This window comes from Solea senegalensis, linkage group LG4 (assembly GCF_019176455.1).
Source record: "Solea senegalensis isolate Sse05_10M linkage group LG4, IFAPA_SoseM_1, whole genome shotgun sequence".
Taxonomy (NCBI): domain Eukaryota; kingdom Metazoa; phylum Chordata; class Actinopteri; order Pleuronectiformes; family Soleidae; genus Solea; species Solea senegalensis.
The window spans coordinates 6,905,357-6,919,741 of NC_058024.1; the positions used below are offsets into that span (position 1 = coordinate 6,905,357).

The window sequence follows — 14,385 nt, forward strand, 5'->3', positions numbered from 1 at the left end:
GTCCACATTTACATTTTGATTTTCATGTGTGGCTCCCTTTTATCTTTCCACCAGCTTCCTTGTGACACACACACACACGCAATCACATGCCTTTTACTCTGAACAAAACCTTTGTTGCTGATTAACTGCCTCGAGATGAGTCCTCCTGCTCTGCCTCCCACATGGATCCAGTGTCGGCCTGCATATACCAAATTATATTGAATACCACTAACACTTTATATTAAAACAGTACATACTGCTTTATTAAAAACAAAAAACGAAATTGCAAAGTAACTGAAAGCAGCAGTGTAACCTGCTGTTTTTCTATGATAAGACTATGATGAAAACAAGATCACTGTCTTTACCTTCAGTCCAGTGCATAAATCTCTTTGTAGATGAAGAAATGTGGCAGGGCAATTTGTTAAATAAGCATTTCCTTTATCTGCCCATACACGAGATAATCAGTGTGAGGATAATTTAATTAACTGCATGTTGTCAATGTGATGTATGATGAAGCGCTAAAATAATACAGGAGAGACTTTGGTTTTCTTCCCACACATTTTTTGGCATCATTTTATTGTATTCAGTAATCAGTTAAAGAGATGATAATCCAATTTGTCAGTGATGTTACAGGAAATCAATACTGGGGATGTTATTATTATTGATGTCCAATACAACTTTAAGGTTTTAAGAAGGTAACACAAAGTAAATGTAGGAGCGCAAGCACTTTCAGGTTGCAGTTAGAGGTTCAGTGTGTAACATTTAGGAGGGTTTATACAGACAATGTGAATACACCAATAAGTATGTTTGTATAAGTGTATAACTGCTTTAAAATAAAAGGGTTTTTTGTAGCATTACAAGCCTTTTATATGTAATTAAAGCAAGCTTTACATCTTGCACCGCCATGTTTCAGCAGCAGCCCATAGGTACAAACCAGCCACAGTGTGCATTTTGCAAATGAAGAATGACATCACAAAGTCTCACGACACCAAAGACTTCACGTAGGGCACGTAGTTCCCTGACCCACATGACAAACATTGTTACATTGTTTCATCTGCACCCTTTTTATAAACAATGAAAATCAGAGAGGAATAAATACAAACATGCACACATAAATAAATATATTTTTCTTTCAGATGGATCAACAGCGACAGTAAAAGTTTTCTGATATGATGAGTCTAGAGCCAGATATAACCTGGTTTGGAACTGGTTATGTTCAGTGTTTCAGCTTGAAATTTAACAAAGAAAAAGCATCACACACTCGCAAATCAGCTTCTTCAGACATGGTTTCACTCTTAACGTGCCAGAATTGTAGGAAATGTTTCAGGATGATTCAAAGTGATTCTCTTTAATCGATTCTCATCTGACAGAATATGTTTGTGCGTACGTGAACTTATTGAGTCATCCACGACCCCCGTCATGATACTCGTTATCTCTCACTGAGGCTTTAGGTTTGGTTAAGCCAGCACAAGCACAGAAAGCTTGGCTCAGATGAACACACTTTGTAGCACAGCAAATCAAAACACTCATCACAAGCTGCATTAGGAAGTACAGATGAAAAGTCACAAGAAAAGCAAGACAAAGCTATTGCAACGTAAAAAAAGTTTATATTCCTAGTCCATATATTGTAGTTCACTGTATCCATATAAACTCTGTTGTTATTTTATGTACAGACACAAAACAGATGGATGCATTCAGAATGACATCACAGACACAAACACATGAATAATTAATAATAAAAAAACACATAACTACATGCTTAGCAGTAGCCATCCCCATACAACACTCATCCTGCATCCTTCCTCTTTTAATGCAGCCTCTTAAAGTCTAAAAAGTATTTTAAATCATTCAAAAATGTTTTTATAAATGTCCTTTTATAAGTTTGATCGTCTTATAAGACGAGTGGCATTCTCATGATAATTATATTTATTACAGTGTTTTATCATTACTTTACGTTATTGTGTTTGTTTCAGCTTATTTTAATTGTTTTAATAGTTTTCATAATGTTCCATCCATTGTAAAGCAGTGCTATATAAACAGAGTTTATTTTAATTCATATAGAAAAATGACATGTCTGCTGATTGGATGCCGCAGCGAAATGGTTTCTCTACTTGTGGTGAAAGAAGGACGATGGTTTGGTTGCTGCAGCCATGAGCATGTTGGCTTGGTTCTTGTGAGTTATGTAGATCTATAATAAATCAAAACACATCATATGAAGCCAATGGTGAGCTGCACACAGAAACATTGCAGGTTCTCATTTGTGCCTAAAGAAATGTACGAACAGAGGTCCAGTGTGTAATATTTGGAAGGATTTGTTGGCATTGTAGTTCCATGATACACTTGAGATAGGGACGGTTGAGCAGAGGAGTTTCACCATTAGATTTCACTAATTCTTACACGCTGGACCTTAAGTTTAATTACAGATGCATGTAATTACAGTAATGCATTTATAACACTCACAGTACAGGGAGGCTGCATCCACGGTTCCCCATCAATCTGCATAGGCAGGGCTTTGATTGTCCTGCACACAGGAAGGAGTGAGAGTGAGCTAATAATCAACAAAAACAGAAACACCTGAGTGGTCTTTTTTCTTATCCATTTTTAAGAAAAAAAATACACAACCTGATGGTGATTTGAGAGGTCTGGGCCAGTCTATGTCCAGCACTCTTCAGTCCAGTGTAGATTTGTCCCATCTCTATGGCTCCTTCCAGCCCCACCACCTCCAAACGCTTATCACTCATGTCTGAAGAGTGATGAAACAAGCACAGAGAAGGAGGAGGAAGAGGAGAACATTTAAACTAGTACTAATCTGCATGACAAATAAATAAAGTGATTTAGAAGAATACAGCCAAGCCTCACCTTGTGAGACTAACTTAAGAAGTTCAGGATCAGTGATAACCTCACTGGGCTCTACCTCTGGCGCACCCTCAGGCTTCTTAGACTCGCCCCAGAGGTTGGATCCTCCGTGCATGCTGGGTATGTTGAGGACAGCTATTCCTTCCAGAGCTGTGTTGCCAAAGTCCAGAGCTTTCCCACAGCACTGGCGGAGGCACAGTACCAGAATGAATTGTTTAAACGCGACTGTTCTGAAGCAAGACTCAAAAACAAAAGAAACACTACCAGCAGAGCAGAAACATAAATGTTCACCTCAATCATGAGACACTCCTTCAGCCTTTTGCAGGAGGCAGAAATGGTCTCAGAAGTGGCAAACTCAAAATAGCGAAGTTTGTTCTTCATTCTTAGAAACAAGAGAGGACAACAAGAAGTTCACCATCACCAAATTAATCTCTGTTACTGTTGTTGTTACTGTACATTACTATAAACAGTCACCTGCTATTGAATCTCTGGGGGTGTTTCTCTCTCATGGAGTGGAAACGATGAGCAATTGAGGCATCCTGAGCACATGGACACAAATAAAATGATGTTTAGGAGGATTTAGTGTAACAAATTGAATATACTACCCATTATGTGTTTGTATAAGTGTATTTTTAAAATGCTTTTCATAGCCTTAGAATAAGCCTTTTATAGGTACTTAGGCAAAGGCCTTGCTTCTCGCAGCCATGTTTCTACAGTAGCCCTAACAGACAAAGAAGAAGGAGGAGAGCATCCATTTCACATGCTTCTGTGTTTTGCAATTCTGGGCATTCGGAAAAAAAGCCGGTACAATTACATGGCTCTGTGTTCCAAACAGTTGTTTCCTCTTCCTCACTGGAAAACCAGCCCTGATCTTCCTCACTGGATTTCCACTAACAGCCAGTAGGTTGGAGTGGAAACAGCCCCCAGTCTCCCTGCACTGACTCACCACTCCAATAGAGAAGTAGTTGTTGATGATCTTGTATGGTACAGGGTCTCCTGCCTCCTGAGGGTCGTCTGGTATCACCTGGATGCTCCAGCGATCCAGTGGAATAATCTTACTGGCTTCAATCTCCTTCAGGATCTCTCTCAGATCTGAGCCCTCGTAGCCTTAAATGAAGTAGAAATGAAGCAGAGTGAGAATGGCACCAAAGCCAGTGCAGGTACATGAAGGTAACGACTTTGTGGTTTTACCTCCTCCCCAGCGAAGACAGCGAGCCATGTCATTCCCAGTACCCAGAGGCAGGACAGCTACTGCGGGAGGCACCTGCAGGTCCACTTTGTCTGAAATCACACTGGTATCATTTAGCCTTTAGCCTAACAGTTAGCTCCGTTTGAAACTCAGAAGGACCTGTGGTACCTATAGCATCAAGGAGCCAGCCAACCGTGCCGTCTCCTCCACACACCAAGATCCTGTAATCACGCAGGTTGCGGAGGAGTTGCAGCCTAAAATACAAAGGCAATGTTAATGTGAATAAAAGACAACAAATAAAATAAAAATGTGATTCCCACTGCAGTGAAAGTGCACTGTACCCTGGTCCAGGTCCTCCATTTGACAAGTTGTACACTTGGCGCGGATTCAACATGTACTGAAATTTCCTAAGCACTCTGCAGAAAACACAGACAGGAGGAAAAGTCAAGGGAACATATAATGTTTTAAGTCCAGCGTTTTCCAAAGAGGGGGCCATGGTCCAGTGGTGGACCTTAGAGGTATTGCAGAAGGGCCTCAGGCAGCCATTTTCCAAATTATTTGAAACATAGAGAATATGTAAAATGCTGAAACTACAAAGTTGTTTTTTTCTAATACAGATACTCAATCAGTCAAAATTACAATGTATGTTTTGAGATGTATTTCACATTTTACATTAACTAGTGTATAGGGTAACATTAACTAGGGTAACTAGTTTAAAAAAACAACAACATTGACAACATAGCATCCATCTTCAACAGTACATAATGATATCTATGATAGCCAGAGAGTGTGTATATTGTTAACATATTGTATGAAAAGATGTTATACTGATGTTAAATTGCCTTAGTGATCTGAATAAGATCTTTACCCATATCAATACTTCTGTCTTACTTTTCGCCCTGCTTTCCTCCACTCTTCGGGTTTACAAACACCAACAGAGGATGAGCATTAGGAACTGGGGCTATCTGAAAAACAAACACACAGATATTTCCAACTAATCACCTTAAATGTTACATTTGAGTGTGTAGATACTTAGACATATACTTCCATTCAAATCAATGTAGGTCTTCTGTTTATACATACATTGACCACACTAACTCTGTCTACCTAACGTAAATCATGTCCAGAGCAAACCTGTAATTTCCAAAATACACTGTATGTTTGGTTAATGAACTTAATTACTGTATATGCAGGTTATTTAAAAGCATATACATATGGTATCAAAGTTAAGCAAAAGAAAAAAAAATAGGCAAATTAATTTGGTGATCCCAAAAACTCAAGTGACCGTTGAATTCAGACTCTGGGAAGGACTGCTCTATTCTCTTGTAATTATTATAGCAGATGTTTTAATATTTGAAAAAAAAAAACATCAAACTGAAATATTTTAACAGTAAATATATAGAAATGTACTCATGTAAAGAAACGAACAACAATCCGACATGTGTTTGTTACATACTGAGCACATGGAGGGTAGTAAAGTGTGGCGAGAGATTTTGGTCAACCTTCATAATTAAAATAACACAAACTGATCTTTGTCAAGAGGCAAGCAGCACACGCGGCACACAACCACCTCTCAGCGAGAATCTGATCCTAAAAATATGTCCTCTTTAATCTGAAGCGTTGAATGAAAGGGCTTGTCTGTGCAGATGCAGACAGAACCATTGCAGTCGCATTTGTCCAAGAACGAAGCAAAGCAAATAGACTACAAAGACACCAGTATAGAGTCTTTTTGAGCATGACGCATTATATGACAAATCACTAAAATAAGAGCTTCTCCCTTAAGCAGTGTGCGTGTGCTGATGGTAATTTGAGCAGACAACTTGAATGAGACTTTGCAGAGAAAACACATGGGTGAACAGGTGGGAAAGAAATCAGTGCATGTAAGAAGTCTTTGCCAGAGGCAGACCTGCAGGACTTGGCCGTCAGGAGTCACATTTAACAGGCTGGTGTCCTCCTCCTGAAGGAAAGCGAGGATAATCAACCAATAAATACAATTACAAGACTCATAAAAATGCTAATTTAAAGCAAAGTGATGGGGTTGATGTTCTTTTTTTTTACCTTTGAGACGGAATATATGGCCCATGGAGGCAGAATATGATCTTTCAGAGGCCCACAGTCACAGGATGGTGAGCCAGAGAGAAGACACTCATCATGGCGCTTAAAAACAAAAAAAAACCTGTAGATATACAGTAAGTGTATGTCTGCATATACAACCACATACACGACGCTTACCACCTCCTCGCACCACACACAACGCCTCCCTGCTAGATTTTTGATCTTCTTATGGCAGATCTGACACTTGGAAGATTTACAGTCAGCTCTGATCCAGTCGTGAGCTTTTACCTGAGACGCACAGGAGCAGAGGACACATGTGTTACCACTGTCTGACATACCCAGTGTTGTTTTCACATATCTGTGGAATGTCTCGACAGGTCTTGAGATGCTAATCAAACACATCTGAGAGAACAATGTTGACGTTGAAACGGCCCAGCCCCAAATGACTGCAGGAAAAATGACATCACTAGTGGTTTTAAAAGAATCTGCACCGACCGCAACTTGCGCCTGAGCAGCTGCTGAGGTGACAGACAGCTGCAGATTTATGACTATTTGGATAAATCTGAACTTTGGCCTCATCGAATCAAATATTCATTTTGTTGTTTTTGCATAAATACATATATATAAATATACAAAAAGATAAAGGTTACAGTGCAGGGAGAAGCAAAAACGGAATTATACAATACTATTTAGCTATAGAATATAGACCTGCACAAAAAAAGAAAGATAAACAGCATATCTATAATTATGAAGCATGTTTGCAAACATGTAGAACAGCTCACCGTTGTGATGCATTAAAGATGTTGTGAATGAGTGAGCTGTGGCTGTGACAGAGGAACAACCAAATCCTTTTCCATGATTGTGCAAAGCGGATGTACAGTGCAGAGTGTGCCCGCTTTAATCCGCACTTAAAAAAATGCACTGATGGGTTGCACTTATTACTGACTAATGTACCCTAATGCTCTTTGTTGTTAATGTGTTCACCGTCACTGCCATTTGGTTTCTGGTGGGGAATAAAAACCTGACGTTGACGTGCTCCTCCTAACAACATTGAATAGAAAAATTGAGCTTTGAACTGAAAAGGTCAGCGCGACAGAAGGAAGCGGAAGTGAGAATGTATTGTAGTGTTCTTACACCAATGCTCTTCTTTGACTTGACAAAGGTACTGGCACAGGGCTCAGGGTTCTTGTTGGCACACTGACTGTGCACAGTGTACTTGCAACCTGTGGGTAGAAAAGTGGAAACATGTCACAGACGCCGAGACACAGTTTCCTCTGTTCTGCAGTCACAATGATTCATATTTCTGTGAAACTGCAGAGGCAGGAATTGATTGACATTTTTGTTCACAACGTATGAGGTGCATGTCTGCCCCCTGGTGGCAGCGGTGAGCTCTTACAGGTGCAGCTGAGGCCCTGCTTTCTGAGGCCGAGCAGCATGTTCTGACACACGCCGCAGTAAGTCGGCTTTTTAAAGTCCTTCATCCTCCAGATGTGCTGCCCATCCTTCTCTGGCACCTGGGTGAAGAAAGGGACATGGAAAATGTCAGCTACAAGTTTTAATGAGACTGTACAATGTTGTTTGTAGTCAGTAGAAATGTTTGTTCTTCACCTTCAGTCCGAGCAGAACCAGTAGAGGCACATTGTTCATGCCTCCCTTCACCCATTCCTCCAGTGTGACTGTCCCGCTGCTGTCTGCATCGATCGCTGTCATCATGTCTTTCAGCACCTGCACAGCAGCAACAACCACATTATTACTGAGTATTAATCATCGGTGATGACTTTATTGAACGTCTCTGCAACTCTCTACCTTTTGCAAAGCACATTTAAAACATTCTCTGGGACCAATAATGATGCACTGAATAAATAAAGAGAACAAAAGGTGTTTACATACTGGTCTGAGCTCCGTCACGTCCCAGCCAAGGTAATTGGCAGCTCGCATCATCTGGGTGATTATACGGTCCACTTCCTGATGGAGACAACACAGTTTGCATTCACAGTCAGGTCATCAAACTTTTTTTAAACAAGTCTATCAATGTATCTGCTGACTAAAACTGCACATTTCAGAGCTCTTGGTTAATTATTCCTCATTTATTAAGTACAGGATGTTGAGAGCTGTTGTGGTTACATAAGGGCTTTCATATGTGCAGCAGGACTGTGAGGTTAAATGTATTAAACTCCTGTCACCATCGGAAGAACTTAGTACTGCTCCATCACATTTTATTATTTCAGTTTGCAAATAAAATTCTCAGTGCAGAAAGAGGCAGAATAACAGTATTACTTTTTGAGACTCTAGTGCTTTAACTTGGAGGTTTTCAGTAGTAGTTAAAGAGTCCAGGTCCAGCTGAGATGTAGATTTTAGGCAGGGATTCTAATTAATATTCTCACTGAAACTAACATAGTAAGGGAAAATTAAACCATGCAATATAGTTTGTGAATGTTTAACAGTTCACTCGTTGACTTACAGAACTGTCCAAGACTCCATTCATGTCTTTGTCGTAAAGTTTGAAAGTAACTAGAAACACAAACAGACATTAAATCAGTAATGCGACGATTGTTTCTTTACTTCATAAGTAAATGCAAAATAAATACATGTCAATAAACACCCAAAAAAAATGTTCAATCAAGAGGTGTTGAAAACTAACACTCAAGCTTCTCTCGAGGTTGTCCTTCCTCCAGCACTGAGAAGTAACAGGAGACATCGCGGAGAAACACCCTTCCTGAAATCAGAGACACGTTTTGGCATCACTGAAGTCTAAAAAAGCATGATTTCAGGTCCTGATGTTGCTGCCATATAGCAATTTAAAAGATGGCACACTAATCGCTAAAGCTGTGCTTATTAAAGTGATTAAAATCATTTCTACAGAAAATAATAACATAATAATAATAATAACATAATATATAACATAACATAATAATAACATACAAAGGACACGTAACACGTAAAATCATGTGATTGAACCAGAGTGCAAAATGTGCATGACTGGACATTGGAATGAATGAATGAATGAATGAAAGAATGACTGGATTCATGACTGGTTCATAGTTCATAGATGCCTGAAAGAATCATCTTTTTTACCCATCATAGATAGACAGACATGTGAGACATGAGTGAAATAAAATATAAAATGTTCCAGAAAATAGAGACAGTGTAAAAATATTATAATAAAGTGTCAAGTGTAGCAGATAAACAAACCAAATAAACAACAATGAGTTGTGCAAATGAGCTATTTTGTGTTCCAAATCAATATGATATTAGATTTGAATGAATCATGAGTAAAACGTGCTAAAGATAGAATAATTTATAGAAAAAAGTGACGGACTTTTTGTAGCATTTTTTTCATCATTTAATGCACTGAAGTCCAATCAAGATCTGAGTTGCGCATGACTTTTCCAAGTTTGCATACTGCATACATGCTTACACGCTTACACAAATACTTTACCTTTTTTGGGCAGCGTGCTCTTTGTGTTTCCTTCCTGCTCTACATGTTGAAAATAGTGGAAAAGACGTCGGCAGAAATCGTCAGAAAAATCATCCCCCTCCAGGTAGGTCTTCAGAAAGAGACGGAAACCCGCAGCATCAACACCCTGATGAGAAATCAGAGCAGTTGTTAGAGGAGACACAGAGACAAAAACAATTCTCTATTTACCAGGAAAATAATATCTGGGTGATGTTATTGACCTTTACTAAAGTCACAGGTATAATATGATGGCTATGTTCCATTTAGCATCTTCAGTTCCAGGCTACATGCTGGTTTACTGTGAAACTGTCCTGACTCACCAACATTGAACATCTTTATTAATGTGATCAGCAACACCTGTGCTTCTCCTGCTAAATCGTGTCAAACTGGCTGCTGTGCAGAGCGACCACTGACCTTTATTTAAAGAGCGAACTTTGTCTGCAGTCAAGAGAACAATTTAAAACAAAGTTCGAAAAAGTTTCCATGATTGCGTAAGTAATGAAATGATAGTCATGTTTTCCATGAAAAATCAGGAAATTGCAATAAAAAATCTCTCCGCGTGTATGTGAATGTGCAGAAAAGAGGAAAGAATACACTGTGACACATTGGCTGACCTCTCCAAAGCTGTGCTGGGCGTGACGACCTCCGGGCTGAAACTCCTTAATCACATCTTTCACCCTCAAACTGCTGTCTACAAATAAAATCAGAGGACGTGACATATAATAAGATTCACTCCCATTTCCACACGTGTCATGACACGAATGCAGTACATGCTAACGGACTGATCTGAACATGACATGACAGAGAAAAATCTCCCAAATATTAATCTAAAGATGAAAGAACTTTTGATTTCAAGGCCCTTTGACTTTGAAATGACCTTCCTGAGGAGAAAGCGCATGCATGCAAATTCAGAAGAATCTTTTAAATCACGTGTTGGCACCCATTTTTACAGACTCGATGATGATGTCATCCTTTTATACGTTATTCAGTGTGTGAAGTGAAGAAAAGTGCCCTTATCCGTATAAATCATTAAACACTCAATTTTTTCCAAATTTTCCAACAATGTGTTAAACTTCAAGACATCAGTGTATATAATTTAACATTAGTGAAAAGTTTAAAACACTTCCAATAGTTATAGTTTACTTTTTGTGTAACAATAAAAAGAAAAGTTGTAGACACTAGAAATACTAGACTGAATGGGAAAGAATGGGAAAATGTCACGTGTCACGTGGTGTACCCTTGGAAATGATACACTGCTTGGAAATAAGCTAAACTACAAATACAGCACTGGCCATATCATTCATATTCATCCAGTATTTAAATGCTTTTACTACTCTAATTAATTAATTTGTATTCCTTTATTCACTCTTGAATGCCATTTTCTTCTCGGTTTTGTTTCTCTTTTGCTGAATTCTGTCTTTGTGTTTCTCTTATTTGTGTTTCTCTTATTTATTATTATTTTTAAAGGTGCTTTATATGTATATGAATGAAAGTATGATGATTATTATTATTATTAACAGAGAAGTTCTCTTGTCTATTTAACATTTGTTGCACTTCATTTCATTTTGTATACTTTGATATTTTATCCTGCTGTAGTTTTTTCTTTTGGATGGGTTTAATGAACCCTCTTGTGAAAGACATTTTTCCTAAAGGTTATATGAATATGTGTGTGTGAGACAGAGAGACAGAGAGAGAGAGAGGAGCGAGTGTAATTATCGTCCTTCCATTATCCAACATAATTCAACACACACACTAACACTAAAAGCCTACAGACCTATTTCATTTTTTCAAAGCCGCTGAGAGGAAGTCTGTGTATTTTTAGTCGTGTTCCGCTTTGTGTTTGTGGTCAACAGGTCAATCAAATTCTGCATTAGCTCAAACCCCAGCGCAGGAGCACACACTTTCATTCAGGAGGCGTCCTTTGAGCTGATGGAGAACGATGAAAAGAAAGTCCTCGCTCCTGAGTTTTATAACGATGTTGATGTCCAGCACTCAGTGGAAAGAGCACTACTGAAATATTCTACTGAAGTAAAAGTACTGGAAGACATTATCCTCAAGCACAAGTGAAATGATTGGTCTAAAACTCTGGTTAAAAGTAAGCTCTGATAAAAATGTTCGTATGTAAAAGTTACAGGTGAATAGGCAGTTTATATTAAGAAAATGAGTTATTTAATCGTGTGCATTTTCCTTCATCATCGTACTAGACTTTGATGGAAGTCACTCTCACTCAAACTCTCTTTTTATACTTGATTTATTTTCCAATAGAGTTGAAATAAGGGAGAAATGTTCATGTTCTGTACATGAAATCATACTCAACAAGGTAACTAGTAACTAGTTAGACAGACAGGTAACTAGGAAGGAAGGAAGGAAGGAAGGAAGGAAGGAAGGAAGGAAGGACAGACATAGATAGATAGATAGATAGATAGATAGATAGATAGATAGATAGATAGATAGATAGATAGATAGATTATAGATAGATAGATACATGGATGGATAGCTAGATAGATGGATAGATGGATGGATAGATAGATAGATAGATAGATAGATAGATAGATAGATAGATAGATAGATAGATAGATAGATAGATAGATAGATAGATAGATAGATAGATAGATAGATAGATAGATGGATAGATATACTTACATTCCATGTACTTCTGCAGTTGGATAAAATCCACAGGCGTCAGAGACCCTTCGCTGTCGTCAGAGGATGCCATGACCTGAGCCGCTGTGAGACAACAGAGAAGACACGATGTGGACACACTGTCCAGATTGTACAGAGTGGGTTTGGTCGACGGCACAAAGAGATGGTGGCGGCGTGACGGCGAAGGCTCTTTGTTATGTTTTTTTTGGGTGATCTCTCTGTACGACTGTCGACTCAGACTGTTCTTAATCTGCATGGACCAAAAGCAAATGGTTCCAGAACAAAAAGCCTCCTCTGCAGTGACACCATCTCTGCGTTACAGCTGAACAATTATTTGTTTAACAAGGTGGAGGAGAATCAAATGAAATGGGGCTAGAATCTCTCTTATATTGCAGGTGGTAAAGAACAGGCAGTGAACCATGATGCACTAAAGCATCAATTATTCTCTGTGTTAATAGATCAGTAATATGCTGCCATGCTTTTTACATATTTTGTTATCATTTAATCTGTATTATATTATATTATTTTGATTTTAGGTATTATTCTTTACTACTCTTTAACATTTATTCTTCTTAATCTCTTATTTCTTGACTGTATTTTTTGACTTTGCATTGATTTCTTTCAATTCTGGCTCTGAGTTGTTTCTAGTACAGCACCTTGAATGTTTGTGCATGAAAAGCGCTTTTTGTGTGTGTATTTTGACTTAAATTGTTTGTTTTTTTTCAAATTATCACTTTCTTCTCTTACTTTTTTCAGATGTACCTGTGTCTTGGATGTGTTTCTTTTAATTCCATATGACTGACTAACTGCTGCTGTCAGTGTCTGTAGTGTGTTTAAATTATATTCAAAAAAGAATACATTTCTAATCATAAAACAGAGAGGATGGTCACAGGTATTATTATGCTCTTATTATGTTTTTATGCTATTATGCTTACTGTTATGAATGGATTAGGTATTTATTGTATATTTCTCTCTGCTGGTCCCAAGTGACAATTTTCCCTCTCTGTGTTTTTAACATTATGAATGACAATAAGGTGAACCTTGAACCTTGAACCTTAAAAGAGACATAAAAAGAAGATATCTGACTCCACACCTGATTACAGCTAGAACGGGGACTCAGTCTGTCATATAAGTCAGGTCACTGTTTTGTCTGTGACGCATATGAACTGGTTTGCCTCCATTCCTCAAACACGCCCTTGTGGGTATACACTGATCAACAACTTTACCAGGTTTCTCGAGTTTCTCGAGAAATCCAAGGTGTCGACAGGCATCGGCTTGATCTGGGCTGAGTGTGAAAAGTTATTGTGCAGATAATTTCACAAGTTCACACCTTTAAAAACATAGGGTCAAAACTAAATCTATCAACAATTTACCCACAATAATAATGACAGTCTCTAAGGTAATTTGCAGAGAGTCAGCCTCTTATGGACAATTGGATATATTATATATTATTATATGCATATATTAATTTACCAGCTTTATTCTATCACAGCTCCTAACCATCACAAAATCCCATCAGATTAACCACTCAATCTGCAAAGCACTTCAGAAATCAGCCATTAAGATTAAAACGCATCCATCACACACGATTATAATTACAGGTCTTCACAGGTGATTGACAGGCAGGACTTCACTCTTGTTTAGGTCTAGCACAGGTGTTGAGCCAAACACTGCAGGGTTACAGTAAAACAGAGGAGATGGAACGTCCCGCACTCTCTTACCTTCTCTGTGTCTCTACTCGGACTTCAGTTAAAGTCAATCAAAACGGATCCCAGACCGGGAGCTTCTGCACCACACGGAACTTTGGCGTGTTGTCTGACTGCAGCTGGTACTTGTGAGTAGATGAGCGAGTGCCGCGGTATTATCGGATAGAAGGGATTAAAGCGTGGGAAGAGGAGGAGCGCTCAGCCGTAATTACAATTAGTGGCACCGCCTCTCTCTCTCACACACACACACACACACACACACACTCACGACTATCCTGGTGAAGACACTCATTGACATAATGCATTCCCAAACTTAACCAGTGTACAGTCATCTGATAGCAATGGCGTAACTATAGGCGTTGCAGCAGGTGCAGCAGATACATTGGGGCCCGTGCAGATGGGGGCCCGCGGGGAGGGGCGGGTCTGGGATTTATAATTTATGCTGTGCTGCTGGAGTTTGTGTTCCACCCCTCTAAAATAATGCATGGGTGAGGGGAGTG

General features: G+C 38.9%; 1 protein-coding gene across 2 annotated transcripts; it reads right to left on the minus strand.

The window, feature by feature from the left end:
• Positions 1-523: 523 nt before the first annotated feature.
• dgkab (diacylglycerol kinase, alpha b) lies at positions 524-14,045 on the minus strand. 2 transcript variants are annotated; one of them, XM_044024715.1, is made up of 24 exons: positions 13,901-14,045; positions 12,180-12,263; positions 10,151-10,227; positions 9,519-9,663; positions 8,721-8,795; positions 8,541-8,590; positions 7,970-8,044; positions 7,688-7,804; positions 7,476-7,593; positions 7,214-7,302; positions 6,257-6,367; positions 6,083-6,181; positions 5,931-5,981; positions 4,916-4,989; positions 4,366-4,440; positions 4,193-4,278; positions 4,027-4,116; positions 3,782-3,942; positions 3,310-3,374; positions 3,127-3,217; positions 2,839-3,019; positions 2,602-2,722; positions 2,440-2,500; positions 524-2,167 (listed from the first exon to the last, which is right to left on the minus strand). In XM_044024715.1, exons 2-24 carry the CDS (start codon positions 12,250-12,252, stop codon positions 2,087-2,089), a joined length of 2,166 nt encoding a protein of 721 aa, XP_043880650.1. In that variant the 5' UTR covers positions 12,253-12,263; positions 13,901-14,045; the 3' UTR covers positions 524-2,086. The 2 variants fall into 2 exon arrangements, with proteins under 2 accessions (XP_043880650.1, XP_043880649.1); XM_044024714.1 differs by having other exon boundaries at positions 6,083-6,367.
• Positions 14,046-14,385: the final 340 nt, after the last annotated feature.

Coding starts and splice junctions, on each gene's coding strand:
- dgkab (XM_044024714.1), bottom strand. CDS start 12,252: ATGGCATCCTCTGACGACAGCGAAGGGTCTCTGACGCCTGTGGATTTT. Junction 6,368..7,213: donor AGTCAAAGAAGAGCATTGGT/GTAAGAACACTA, acceptor TGTGCGTCTCAG/GTAAAAGCTCACGACTGGAT. Junction 3,218..3,309: donor CCCCAGAGATTCAATAGCAG/GTGACTGTTTAT, acceptor CTTGTTTCTAAG/AATGAAGAACAAACTTCGCT.